Source organism: Dicentrarchus labrax, unplaced genomic scaffold (genome assembly GCF_905237075.1).
Source record: "Dicentrarchus labrax unplaced genomic scaffold, dlabrax2021, whole genome shotgun sequence".
NCBI lineage: Eukaryota > Metazoa > Chordata > Actinopteri > Moronidae > Dicentrarchus > Dicentrarchus labrax.
Genome location: NW_026136702.1, coordinates 25,944,001 through 25,958,701, shown reverse-complemented (window position 1 = coordinate 25,958,701; position 14,701 = coordinate 25,944,001). Strand labels below are relative to the sequence as shown.

The 14,701-nt window shown below is 39.8% G+C and overlaps 1 protein-coding gene across 1 annotated transcript in view; it reads left to right on the top strand.

The window, feature by feature from the left end:
• The window catches only part of gbf1 (golgi brefeldin A resistant guanine nucleotide exchange factor 1), a 104,255-nt gene that overhangs the window by 82,600 nt on the left and 6,954 nt on the right, over positions 1–14,701 (top strand). The window contains 10 exon segments of the mRNA XM_051422690.1: positions 103–328; positions 1,386–1,543; positions 1,802–2,051; positions 5,116–5,324; positions 7,071–7,221; positions 9,081–9,211; positions 9,356–9,457; positions 10,038–10,151; positions 10,612–10,789; positions 10,908–11,090. Coding sequence (XP_051278650.1) covers positions 103–328; positions 1,386–1,543; positions 1,802–2,051; positions 5,116–5,324; positions 7,071–7,221; positions 9,081–9,211; positions 9,356–9,457; positions 10,038–10,151; positions 10,612–10,789; positions 10,908–11,090 — 1,702 coding nt within the window.

Here is a 14,701-nt window from a genome sequence, read left to right as displayed (position 1 = left end):
TACATCATTTTGTTCAAATCTACCAAAGGGAAGGTAGAATTGAAGGAGATCACCACACTTGTACTCCAGGCCTGATCTTTCTCTCTCCCTGTGCACCCACAGGTTCTCCTCTCCCTGCGTCTCCTGCTGATGATGAAACCTCATGTCTTGTCCCGGGTCAGCAGGGAGGTGGCCTACGGCCTTCACGAACTGCTGAAGACTAATGCGGCCAACATCCACTGTACAGACGACTGGTACACACTCTTCTCCCTGCTGGAGTGCATTGGGGCTGGAGTGAAACCTCCCGCCTCCTTCCAGATCGCCACCACCGCCACTGACAACGACACAGGTTCAGTGTTTCTCTCATCAGCACCTTGTGATTCCAAAATAACACATGGTTTGAAACCGCTGTTGTAAAACCTCCACAACCAGTGTTGAAATGAATATATTTGTCCTCTAGATTTAAAGCAAATTCGCTTCAATAGGGTTGCTTCTAAGATATGATGAAATGATGAAACTTGAAATATTGAGGTTACTCGGAATGATAAACAGACCTATGACTGCCAATATTTCTCAGATAAAAACAGTGAGTTCTGTGGATAATCCACAGTAACTGGGACATTTCTCTGTCGCTACCATTGAGGACTCTAATATGGTGTATTAGCCACTTGGGGGAAGTGTACACAGTTTATATTTGACCACTTTCACTCTGCAAGCAAGATAATAAAATCTACAAAAAATATTATATACATTGACTAACTAACTAAATCAAGATCTTAAAAGGTCATAACAATTGATTGAATTAATAAAATAACATAACTTGTATAAAGTTGCATTTTTTAGTTTCACTTTTAAACAGAAACATTTGTTTTTATCATGCTACAAAACGAAACCTGCATGGAACAAATAGCAGTTTTCCTTCATAGCCTTGCTATGAAGTGCTTGTCATCCATCAAAACAGCAAAATGCTCTCTTGGTTTCTCTGAAGGACATTTCTACTGGCTGTTTCTGTGTAAAGCCAACTGCAAATAGGGTTGAGTCTCCCTCTCATGTCTTTTGTCTTTTACAAAACACACCTGCATGTATGCATATCACATTTGATAGACATGTTGTTGTCAGAAAAATAAATTCTCAAGTAAAGAACAAACTACAGTAACAAAGTATTTGTACTTTGTTACCTCCCACCTCTGATAGAAAGTAAAGAGTTGATTAGTCATCAAACAATAACTAGTTGAAGAACAAACTAAATGCAAGTGATATTTTGAAGTGAGTTTTCATCCATTTTCTGTTACTCAGAGTAAACAGTGATATATAATGAATCCTAGTTATACAGAGCAGTCAAGCATGTGGAAAGTGTCAGAAAATGAAAAGTGATGACAGTGTATTTGTCTGCTTTGTGTCTCCAGGAGCTCAGTCAGATAGCGAGCTGTCACCTCATCATCCCAGTGAAGTGAGCGTGGACCGTGGCTACACATCCGACTCAGAGGTCTACACTGAGCACAGCAAGACCAGGATCCCTCGCTCCACAACAGACGTGGATGTAGCAAGCAGTGGATGGCTCGTGGTCAGCACACACACACACACACACACACACACACACACGCACGTACAACCTCACATGTGTACAGAATAGCTGCATGATGGGGAGTGAACCTGTATATACTGTATATGCACACCCTCAAATTTGTCTAGTATCGCATATAAACTAATTTGGTTAAATTAAGATCTTTCTTTCCTGTTATTAAGAATATAAAATAAAGATTGCACTGAGGTCATATTCTGATGCTTATTTGTCTTCCTGTGGTTTGTATTTTCTGTCCAGGTGGGGAAAGACGACCTGGAGACGAGTAAGACCCTTCCAGTAAGCTCTAAAGGTCAGCTAAATCACCCACTGGTCAACCAGTACAGTCTGACACTGGGCCAGGACCTGGGCCAGCACGACACCAAGTCTCTCATCAAGTGTGTGGAAACGCTGTCTTTCATTGTCCGTGATGCCGCCCACGTTACCCCTGACAACTTTGAGCTGTGTGTCCGAGCTATACGAGTGTTTGTGGAGGCCAGCCTCAACGGAGGTGAGACACTGAAATACTTTTTACATTTCACAGGAGCTATTTAAAAGACTACTAAGTACTTAAAGGACTAAGATGAAGTGAAAATATATAGGCTAAATGGTTACATGAAATGACTCAAAGATGATGACAACTAGCTGTGTAGTGTGACATGACAGGTAGTTTGTGCTCTTATTTTGTAACCATGCCTTCCTTTTTTTTAAATGTCTCTTTTAGAAAAAGGGAGATAGTAAGCTGAATAACAGTAACATACAAACATAATCTGAACAGTTACAAAACTAAGAGATTAAAAGCATTCAAACAAAAACAAGACAAACAGAAAAAATACATGTAATAAATAAAAATAAATATTATAATTTACAATTTATAATTTATACAAAAGAAAAAAAAAAAAACAAATTTAAAGCAGACAGCCCCATACAGTAGATAGTATAGCCGTAATCTTGCATTTCTACAAAATGTGATAGTTGTCAGTGGCATATGGTAGTTATAACAGGCACCATTGTACGCTTTTATGACGGGCCCTAGTGCACAATATTTTCAAGTTATGAATCCCATGCCCACACAGGCATGGAAACACCTGGAAATTGATTAAAATTACCAAATATCCTGGAAATAATCAATGTTGTCCTAAAAAATTCTTAATTGTATTTTAGCCCCTCACTCAGATTGCCTCTGTATGACCAGATGCAAAGCAGCCATCTTTTCGGTGTAATTACACGTGCACCGAAAACATTTACTTTCTGTTAACTAAAATAAATTCTATTTGATTTTGAACTGTTGCGAGACCACAGCGGAAAAAAGGTCTGTGGCGAGAACATCAACTCACACCACAGGAGTGCTGAGGGTCCCATAAGCGCTGACCACCTATTGGTAAATTATGTGATATGACCGTTTGTGAGCAAGTGCTGTCCTGGACTGTCAAGAAAACTCCTGGAAAATGTATTTGAAACCCCATAGGCCTCGGTGCAACCACACTGCCTGTCTATATTTATGCCCCTGGTTACAAAGGTTTACATTACAAAGGTAATGGTATTCAGACCTTTGTATCTTCAACTTATTTTGCTAACCATGAAGTTACAATACTCACTGTCTACACAGGCATATTGGGCTCACTTTTTGTGTGATTTTTATGCACCAACGCACCAAGGCAAATTCCTTGTATGTGTAAAAACTTACTTGGCAATAAACCCGATTCTGATTCTGATTCACACGTGGTATACTTGAGTAAGCTGCGACCCAAAGAATTTTTTTATGCCTTAAGCCTATTACTTTCCATGTACATGCATCAACACTTGATTCAATTGAAAAGATATTGTGTACTTACAAAACTAACTAAAATAAAATATGAATATACAAGATATTTCTTGTTTTTGTAAATTTGGTCAAATTGCAAGAGGAGGCCTTGGTGCATATGTTTATTGAGACTTTGAGTCAGTGTGTTTATATTGTGATATCTATTCTAACCTTAAATCTTGGCCCTACAAATATGATATATATGTGATAATAAAAAAAACAAAAAACAGCACTGAAACTAATCATTAACTTTAAATAGTGAACTTAAACAAGCAAACCCATTCTGGAAACTAACTGAAACTAAACTGAATTAAAAACAAAAAACACAAAATACAAAATTATAAGAGCTCTGACGCTATCATCTTTACAGTAGTATTTTTTTATATTTACTGTGGTTTCCCCTTGTGATTCCAGACCAGACAACTCTGTGAGAAACACTGTTGTATGATGGAAATGTTGTAGCAGCAGCATGTAGAAACTTCTGATTCAAAGAAGAGTGATTTAATATCTACTTAACCTGTAAAGTCCACGGTGACAGATCCACTCCAGAGACATACAAATTATACACCCTGACAGGCTTTTAATAGCAACCATGTGCCTGCCTTCAGGCTGCTTTGGTTCTTGTCCTCCTTCATGTTTCCACCTCAGTCTCTTGCCCTACATTCTTCTCCCTCTTCCTCTTCCCGTCTCCACACTTTATCCTTCTTGTCATCTGCCCCTCAAACCTGCCCTTTTTCCATTCATCCCTCCTTGTGCTGTTTGTGATCTACAGTAATACAGGGATTAAAGTTGAGAAATGGCAGTGGTATACTTGTGCTTTTGCATAGCTGATGGCCTATTAATTTTCTCCTAGTGCTCTGGGCCATTGGATACATGCTGTCAACAGAGCTTTACACAGGCAAACAAAGCGATGGGTCGATCAAAGCGCTGGGCTGAGGATGGCGCTAATCTGTATGAGATACTAATAGAAAGTGCAAAACCTGCTATTACTCCATTGAGCTTTTGTGGTCTGACTTCATATATTTTTGTTAAAGGTGGTTTCAAGATAAATGGAACATTTTGGAAACGGTCCATAGATTTGTGGTTGTTTTGAGGATCAGGCCATCTTGGGTGTAATTAGTTCATGACAAGCTTTTTTGGCATGATAATGGAGCATACCACTTAACACAGGGGTGTGGGCAACAGTTGCATGCCAGTAAACATTTCTGAAGTGAGGTATAAACTGTGCAAAACAATGCATATTTCCTTATCTTTGTAAAAGTGAAACTGATGTTTGTGCCTTGATGTTTGTGCCTTGATGCAGCTATTGACGCCAGTGACTTATGACAGCAAATAAGCAAAGTCAAAAGTAGATAGTGCCCTCTGCTGTTTAAAGCTGCAGCAGGTCACTTTTATAAAAATAACTTTTTGTCATATTTGCTGAAACTTTCACTATATCCTGACAGTAGAACACAAGCCAGATAATCTGTGGAAAAATCAGGCTCCTCTGGCTCCTCCTAGTGCTCCTAATGGCATTTGCAAGAATCCACCGGGAACCGAAAACAACCAGTCAGAGCTGAGAAAGATAAAAAGACGCTTTTGGCTGGTGGATTCTTGCAAATTTGCTTTGATGCTCTGTGATGTAAATGAAAATGTAGATTCTCCAATTGGGCTTGATCTTGAACTGTCGGTGCAATAGCTTTCAAGAGGGCACGGGAAAAAAAATCAATACTCTCTCTACATTTAGTTTTAGATCCTAAATAAGATTTATTTTTAAATATAATTTGCGCAGGTTACCGCAACCATGACAAGAAGAAGAGCCACAAGTATGACTCCTCAAAGTCCCGGATGAGGAAGAAGGCAGGGGGAAGGGAGAAGGAGGGTGGAGGTGGCACGAGGAGAGGCAGCAGCCGGGCATCCAGCCAGCGTCCGTCCCGTTCCCATAGCGACGAAGAGGAGGACGAGGGTGTCCCGGCCAGCTACCACACGGTGTCATTACAGGTTAGTCAGGATGTAAGTACAACAGCACTCTTTACCCTTCTACCTTATGTTGATTTGAGCCCAGCCGTCCAAAAAAACATCTTGTTTTACCCACAAATGTCTCTTTTTCGGTGTAGTCCATGCAGTACTAATGATTAATTTAAAGTCATATAACCTCCCCGCTGTCCGTTCAGTGGCTGGGTTTACAGTGCTTTAAGAGGATTGTGAAATCAAAATGTTTTTGGGAAGAAATAGCTGCGGCTCCCAAAGGAATATCTAGGACGGGTGTAACTTTAATGAAAATGTGGCATAGTGAAGCTTTACCTACAGCTGTCTTGTTGAACAAAGTAACATTTAGAATCATGTCAGTATTTGAGCAGAACAGTACACCCCTCCTGATACTGTCCCAGTTGTCCTGTATTTCTGCTGTGGTGTTGGCTTGTGTGGGAATGTAAGGTCAAAGGATAATCCCAGTGTATTTCTATCCTTTTGCTGTTATTATTATCATCCAGAGTTTCCAACTGATCTCGTTGGCATCAAACTTTCCTTTTCCATGTCAGTGCTCTGTCCAAAGTTCAAAAATATACCTACCAACACTTAAATTACACTTAAACTCTTCAATTAACATGGTGTATAAACATCTGGCCTGTCCCACAGACACTGCTATCCTATAAAACATGCATCTTCTGATAATATACACAGAGCAAAAACTGTTGCAGCATTGTAAAGTATTTCAATGTTTTTTAAGTGACATGTTTTTTGGAAGAATTTCAAATGAACTGTACATTGAAAAGAACAGTTAAATATATATGTTTATCCTGGGCTTTCTTCTCACCTCCTAGAGTGGTACAAAGTGGGTGTATCCTTCCATTGAATACACCATTTAGAGTCTTAAACATTCAGTCACTGAGGTCACTGGTCCTTTAACCACAAATTGTTGTTTTTGCATTCTTGTTTGAGGACACATTTTATATAATGTGCTAATCAGTGAGCTTTTGAGGTGTTGGCAGGTGTTTTATTATCTTTGGACAGAGCCAGGCTAACAGTTTCACCTGCTTCCAGTCTTCATGCTAAGCTAGGCTAACCACGTCTAGCTTTGTAAACAGACATTAGAGTGGTATCAATCATCATCGTCTCATGCTCAAATAAAGCAAATAGGCATAATTCCTAAAATGTTGAGCCACTTCTAAACGTTGGATGCCCACTTGCAAAAAAATGTGCTCCTTATTATTTCATTTAGCCATTTCTGGGATGGCGGCAGGAAAAAATATTATTATTATCCTTTAATTTGTTTTGTAGGGAAACATGACAGTGCTGTGGATCCTTTGTTTTCCCTTTCTACACACACAAAGCTTTACTCCTTTTTATGAATACTATAATCTGGTTGAGAGGTAGTCTGTTCACTAACAGCATTAAATATACTCTCTCTGTCTTCCGCTAATAGAAATGAAACATCATCCCTCTCTTCAAATATGAAATTAATCTTGTGGAAGATGTTCAATAATTTTTTTAATACGTGATCAACATTTTCAAAGAGTGCTGTTTTCTAGTAATACATATGGAGAACTTCAGTAATTAGCTCCATGCTTGTTGCTAATAGTAAATGATTAAACTTCAAAATCCAGATATATTACCATACATATCCAGTATTCACGTGGCTTCACTGTGTCGTCATTCGACACTTGACATTTAGTCTCATACTGTAGATAGAAAGCCATACATCCTGTCCTTGTTAACATTGGTTCTGGTGTGTGTGTGATGGTGTAGCTCTTAGACTTGATGCACACACTGCACACCCGGGCTGCCAGCATCTACAGCTCCTGGGCGGAGGAGCAGCGCCATCTGGAGGCTGCAGGCAGGAAGATTGAAGCCGACTCCCAGACTCTGTGGACCAGCTGCTGGTGCCCGCTCCTACAAGGTAGGAGAGGGAGTCAATACAACATTCATTTCAATTCAATTCAATTTTATTTGTATAGTGCCAGTTCATAACAGAAGTTATCTCAGGACACTTTTCAAATAGAGCAGGTCTAGACCGAACTCTTTATAACATTATTTACAGAGACCCAACAGTACCACCATGAGCAAGCACTTGGCGACAAGGGCAAGGACAAAGGCGTCTCTTGTAAATTGTACATCTTTTTGAGATCATGGAGATATATAAAGATGGAGGACATGACAGCTCTCCAAAAGTGAAGCCAAACATCTCTATCGCCCCCTGGTGGCTGATTGCAGTATAGGTCATAAAGCCCATTGCCTCCATGTAAGCAGATAGGACATGGGACAAACTAAAAAACAAAAAGTACAAAAAGTATGCCGAATACATTTTCCCCCAAAGATGGTTTCTGTCAGTGTAGGTAGTCACGCTGATGTATGTTCAAGTGTTGGTTGAGACATACGTAACTTTTGAAGCTTTACTTTGGTGCTTTACTGGAGTGCATTATATTGAATTACACTGAATACAATACAATACAATACCAAAAATCTAATCATTTTTAAAATTAATAATACCAGAATAATGCTGGTTCACTTTAGTGGGACGCAGGGTTTCAGTAGGTTGCAACAGGTTACATTTTTTAAGACCATTATGAATGCAATTTCAAGACCTATTTTCTGTCCATACTGCCATAAATGTATGAAATATCTACAAAGAAATCTATATTGGTTCCATGCTGTTTTGTAGTTGTCACAGCATGATCAGTAAAAACACGTTTAATGCAAGACCGAGGAATGTAACTTTATACAAGTATTGTTCCCAGTTTGAAATTGTGTTGAATTACATTACACACCCTGATGATGAACTGTATTCTAGTGTTTAAAGCAGTTACCTTTCAGAGGTCACAATATCAAAAATTTAAGTCAAATTGGCTCGAAACCTCCTCCACAACGCTGCTGTTCTTGCAAATTGAACTTGTTAATATTTTACTGAGACCACTTAAATCACCTAATCCAAGGTCAAATATTTTAAACTGACACCTGACATGTCAGACACCACTGGTGTTTTTTTATGACCAGGGAAAAAAACACACTGAAATACTGTAAACTGTAAATGGTGAAAAACGCAAACCAAAATAAATTTGGCCCCCAAAAAGCATGATTGGCTTAAAGGGGATGGTAAATATAAAGGGCAAAGTTTCAGGTGTTCAGAGGCCATGATTCAGTACCGTTATTTGTGAGTGAAATGAGATAATCTGGCCACCCAGTCTTTGCTGCAGCGGCCCGGGTTCAAATCCAACCTGTGGCCCTTTGCTGCGTGTCATCCCCACTCTCTCGACCTCCTTTCCTATCACTCTTTAGCTGTCACTATCAATTAAAGGAAATAACCCCCCCCCAAAAAAAAGAAAGAGATAATGATATATCAGCTGATATTCATTTCTAAACATAAACACAACATAAAAGTTGTTCCTTCAGTTTGTTTTTTAAAGAATTGTGACAAAGATACGTACGGAGCAAGATATTTTAAAATTTTAAAATAAACTATTCAGTGCTCTCTGGTGGACATGCTATGTAGTTTTTAAATTATCTAAAAGATTCCTGTTTGTGTTATTTATCAGTCATTATGTACCCTACTGTATACCAGGTTTTAGCCATAATTGCTATTTATGAAACCTATTTTGAAGGGATCAAGAGAGATGAATAAAGATGCTTATTAAAACTGATAACTCCAGCATCTTTATCGCTGTCTTTCTCCTTTGAGTTCATCCCAGGTTCAATAACAGGGTTAAGGTCTCCATGAATTTCCACTAGGGCTCATGTCTAATATACCGTTGTCCACTCCAGGCATTGCTTGGCTGTGCTGTGATGCCAGGAGACAGGTTCGTATGCAGGCCCTCACCTACCTCCAGCGGGCACTGCTGGTCCATGATCTGCAGACACTAGACGCAACTGAGTGGGAATCCTGCTTCAACAAGGTAAGGAAGGAGAGGAGAAGCTACATGTCTGCACTTAATATCAATACCGCTGTCTGCTCTCAGAACTGTGTGTACATCTGTGTTCATTTTCAGACAGTTTTCACATATTAATGATCTTGCTGAAGTGTGTGTGTTTGTTTGCAGGTGCTTTTCCCCCTGCTAACTAAGCTGCTTGACAACATCAGCCCAGCAGATGTGGGCGGTATGGAGGAGACCAGAATGAGAGCCTGCACACTCTTATCAAAGGTTCAGAGCAACACACACAATGCTGCTCTCACTAACAACAGCCAGCAAATAAGCATATACAGCATATTAATCTCACAGTTTTTACATACGTATTGGATTTTGATGTTTTTAACAGATACCTTTTGGATTTGACCATAGACACATGAAAGACACATTCTTGCAGCTCTGTGCCAAGAAATGGTTGTGTTGCCTCTTTCAGTGATACATTTTACATTCCAATTAATTTAAGAAAACAATTTCAAACCAAAAGGATAATCTTTAAAATTAGCAGGAGGTTTTTATATTTTTTTCTCAATTTTCTTTCGATATGGAACAGTTTTTTGGCCCTTCACAGGGACTTTGCTTGTCAGTGAGCATGCTGTCCTTTTTTCTCCTATGCCTCACTGAGTCTATTATAATACTGTATCAAGTCCCTCAGTCTATCTTAGTAATTAAGGTGAAAAAACAAAACTGGCCAATAGGAATAATGGCCAAAACATTAAACCTCAACCAAAAAAAGGCATAATTTGTTGCTTTGCTGAATGTGGATGTTAAAAAATCTGTAGTGTGCCTGATGTTTGATTACTCTTCATCTGTCCAGGTTTTCCTCCAGCACCTCTCTCCACTGCTGTCCTTGCCTACCTTTGCTGCCCTCTGGCTCACCATTCTGGATTTCATGGACAAGTACATGCATGCAGGATCTAGCGACTTACTGGTGAGTGTTAATACCAATCTACAGTGTTATTAATAGTAGACAGAGCGTCTGTGAAGCCAACACAGAAGTATCTTAAACCTGCATTCTTTATAATGGTTACCAGAGGGCAGCTCCATGTGCTGCAAAAAAGAAGTCTCATAGTATTGAGTCTTATTTAGAAATGAGCCTGAGCTCAGTAAACAGTTTCCTAATGAGTTTCTGGTGTCAGTCTCTAGTTTCAGTCTTCTTCTATACAGCATGATGTTCATTTAGTAAATGATGGTCCCATTCAGAGTAAAATACTAACTTAATATCAAACTGTCAAACTAGGCAGTGCTGATCATGAAAGAAAAACAGCCTGTTAAAGCACAGAGGAACCTCTTCTCCCAAATAAAGGAGCGTTTCCTTCAAGTTAAAATGTAAAAATCTCAGACATGGAACATATTTTCTGACTATGCTGCTTCTGCGTTTGTATTTGTAGTTGGAGGCCATTCCTGAGTCTCTGAAGAACATGCTGCTGGTGATGGACACAGCAGGGATCTTCCACAGCGCCGACTCAAGGACAGGATTCTCAGATCTGTGGGAGATAACCTGGGAACGAATCGTCTGCTTCCTGCCTCACCTGAGGGAGGAGCTCTTCAAACAGACTGTCATAGCAGGTACGCAGCAGACACACAGGGATGTAGATTCTTATGAACAGCTCGATGTAATGTCATGACAATAATGTGCATATTAATTTGTTGTGGAACCAGGAGCATGACACTGTATCCTTTTTAGATCCAGTACCTAGTCCTCCAACAGAGCCCATGCAGCCAACACCCACAGCAGGCCGGCCTCCATCTCCTCAGGTGTCTCCACCACCTGCCCAGCCGCCCTCCCCAGTCCCAGTGACCCCTGCAGAGTCACAGACCCCCAGCAGGCCAGCATCGCCACAGGAGCCCCAGCCAGCCAGTGCCAACGGTAAGAACACTGAAGGCTTCCTGTCTCAATCTCTCAGTCACATCTCACAATGCCATAATGTTCTCATGTTGACACTGTGCCAGTATTCTCTATCTGTAAATCTTCCATGGCCAAAGATTATATTCTGTGATATCTGTCAGAGTGGAAAACCATCAAAAGTTATGTTGACACTAGTGTAAGAGTATGAAGAAATATTCTTCATCATTTAAGTCTACTTCAACTGCAGGTGAGATGATACCCAACATGCTGTTATCAGTCTGAACATTTCCAGTATTTCTTAATGGTCCCATTGAGCAAATATTGTGCTACTCATTTCTATGTCCATTTCATACATTTATGTGAAGATTTTTGGTGTGTACTAGTTTGCCTTGATTATAGTGATTAGTATTATAGTTGCCACCATATTTACGTCTTATATAAATGTGTATTATATAAATTAGATAAATGTTAATAAGAATGTTAATGTTCTGCGTTCCAGCCACCTATGTGTGGTGTTCAGGGTCCCCACACATCCTGGAAAAGCTGAAAATTAAGGGACTAGTTTTCCAGTTATGGACACACCTGGCAACGAGCCCTCACTTAGATCACCTATGTAATCCTGGAACTGACTTGCAGTGATCTTTCCAGCATTGAGTCTTTTTTTTCCAGAGCTGCAAGCGGAATTCTCTCATTTACAAGCATACAGCTATCAAATATCAAATATCTTGTAGCTGTGGTTGATATACATGCACAGTGATGTTTATTGTACGTGCAATGAACAATTTACTTTCTCTAGAAGATGAATTTTCTGTAATAAAATAAATTCTACTTGATTTGAACTGTCACTTATTGCCTGTGGCCAAATTAATGTAGTCCTTTTACTCAAACCCGCAGCTTATATATAATACAGTTTGTGAGCAAGTGTTCCTGGAAAATGATTTTGTGAAAAAGAGTGGGAACCCTGGGTGTTTCATTGGAGAATAGAAACATTTTTGACCCAAATGGACTTCTGGCAGAGAGCAATTTAATTAAGGCAGAGCAAGGACACCCTCGGATGGATTTGTTAGGTGTAGCCCTCATTACAACGAGGACAGCAGAACTTGGTGTCGCAGCTTGTTTTTACTTTAGTGTTGTATTTACTAAGACTGATGATGCAAATGGGCAAAGCTTCAGCTGAGTTAATTTGAACTGTTAATTAAGGCCTGCTGCTGGGAAGGTAAAGATCAATCAGTAAAGCAGTGCAGTCTCACACTGAGTATGAACAGTGTTATAAGAAACCACTGTTCTATTTCAGAGCTGCACTCACACACTCCTTACATTGAATTGAATTCAATTACATTTTATTTGTATAGCGCCAATTCATAACAGAAGTTATCTCAGGACACTTTTCAAATGAGCAGGTCTAGACCGAACTCTTTAAAACATTAATTATAGAGACCCAACAGTACCACCATGAGCAAGCACTTGGCGACAAGGGCAAGGAAAAACTGCCTGTTAAAAGGCAGAAACCTAGGACAGATCCTCCGGCTCTAGGTGGGTGGTCGTCTGTCTCGACCAGTTGGGGTGAGAGAGAGAGAGAGAGAGACAGAGAGAAGCAAGACAGACAGACAGACAGACAGTCAGGTGCACAGCAACAACAGTATTGGCAATGGCAATCTAGCTGGACCATGGCAGGAGGCTCCACCAGGATTGACAAGAACCTGCGAGACGAGAAAGCACAAGAACTCCGGGGAAGAAGTGAAGTTAGTAACATGCATTAATGGAACATGAATGAGTGCAGAAAGAGAGAGGAAGGGAGGAGCTCAGTGCACCATGGGAAATCCCCCGATAGTCTAGGCCTATAGCAGCATAACTAAGGGATGGTTCAGGACTCACCTGATCCAACCCTAACTATAAGCTTTATCAAAGAGGAATGTCTTAAGCCTACTCTTGAATGTGGTGAGGGTGTCTGCCTCCCGAACCACAACTGGAAGCTGGTTCCACAGGAGAGGAGCTTGGTAACTGAAGGCTCTGGCTCCTGTTCTACTTTTAGAGACTATAGGAAGTAGCCCAGCATTCAGAGAACGTCGTGTTCTAGAGGGGTAATAGGGTACTATGAGCTCTTTAAGATATGAAGGGGCCTGACCATGAAGAGCTTTATAGGTGAGGAGGAGGATTTTAAATTCTATTCTACATTTTACAGGGAGCCAATGCAGAGAAGCTAGTACAGGAGAGATGTGATCTCTTTTTCTAGTTCCTGTCAGTACTCGTGCTGCAGCGTTCTGAATTAATTGGAGCGTTTTAATGGACTTATTGGGGCAACCTGATAATAAAGAGTTGCAGTAATCCAGCCTTGAAGTAACAAATGCATGGATTAGTTTTTCTGCATCTGTCTGTGATAGGATGTGTCTAATTTTTCTAATATTACGTAAATGAAAGAAGGCGGTCCTAGAGGTCTGCTTTATGTGGGAGTTAAATGACAAATCCTGGTCAAAGATAACTCCAAGATTCCTGACAGTGGTGCTAGAGGCTTAATGCCATCTAGAGTAACTATATCTTTAGACAGTGAGTCTGTAAGGTTTTTGGGGCCAAGAACAAGAATTTCGGTTTTTTCTGAGTTTAACATCAGAAAATTGCAGTTCATCCAGGATTTTATGTCCTTAAGACATGTTTGTAATTTAGATAATTGATTAATTTCATCGGGCTTGATTGATAGATATAACTGCATATCATCTGCATAACAGTGAAAGTTAATGGAGTGATTCCTAATAATGTTGCCTAAAGGGAGCATATATAAAGTGAATAGTATTGGTCCAAGTACAGAACCTTGTGGAACTCCATGACTAACTGTAGTATTTATTGAAGATTCATCGTTAACATGTACAAACTGCGAGCGATCTGATAAATATGACTTAAACCAGCTTAGTGCGGTTCCTTTAATGCCAACTTGATGCTCAAGTCTCTGTAAAAGAATATTAGGGTCAATGGTGTCAAATGCAGCACTAAGATCTAATAATACAAGTACAGAGACAAGTCCATTGTCAGAAGCAATCAGAAGGTCATTATTAACTTTAACCAGAGCTGTCTCTGTGCTGTGATGAACTCTAAATCCCGACTGCAAAATCCTCAATTAAACAATTGTTATGTAAAAAGTCACACAACTCTTTGGCGACTACTTTCTCCAGAATCTTAGAGAGAAAGGGGAGGTTAGAAATCGGTCTATAGTTGGCTAAAACCCCTGGGTCAAGAGTGGGCTTTTTAAGAAGGGGTTTAATTACAGCTACTTTAAAGGACTGTGGTACATATCCTGATCATAAAGAAAGATTAATCATATCCAGTAAAGAAGTGCCAATTAAGGGAACAACTTCTTTAAGCAGCCTAGTAGGGATCTGGTCTAATAGACAGGTTGATGGCTTCGATGAAGAAATGATTGAAGTTAACTGATGAAGATCGATAGCAGAAAAACAGTCTAAATATATATCTAAGTTTACATTGGCAGAAGTCCCTGAACTTGGAGAGCCACTGATAACTGTTGATGGCAGTTGGTGATTAATTTTCTCTCTAATAGTAATAATTTTATTATAGAAGAAGCTCATGAAGTCATTGCTACTAAAGTTTATGGGGATATGTGGCTCAATAGAGCTGTGACTCTC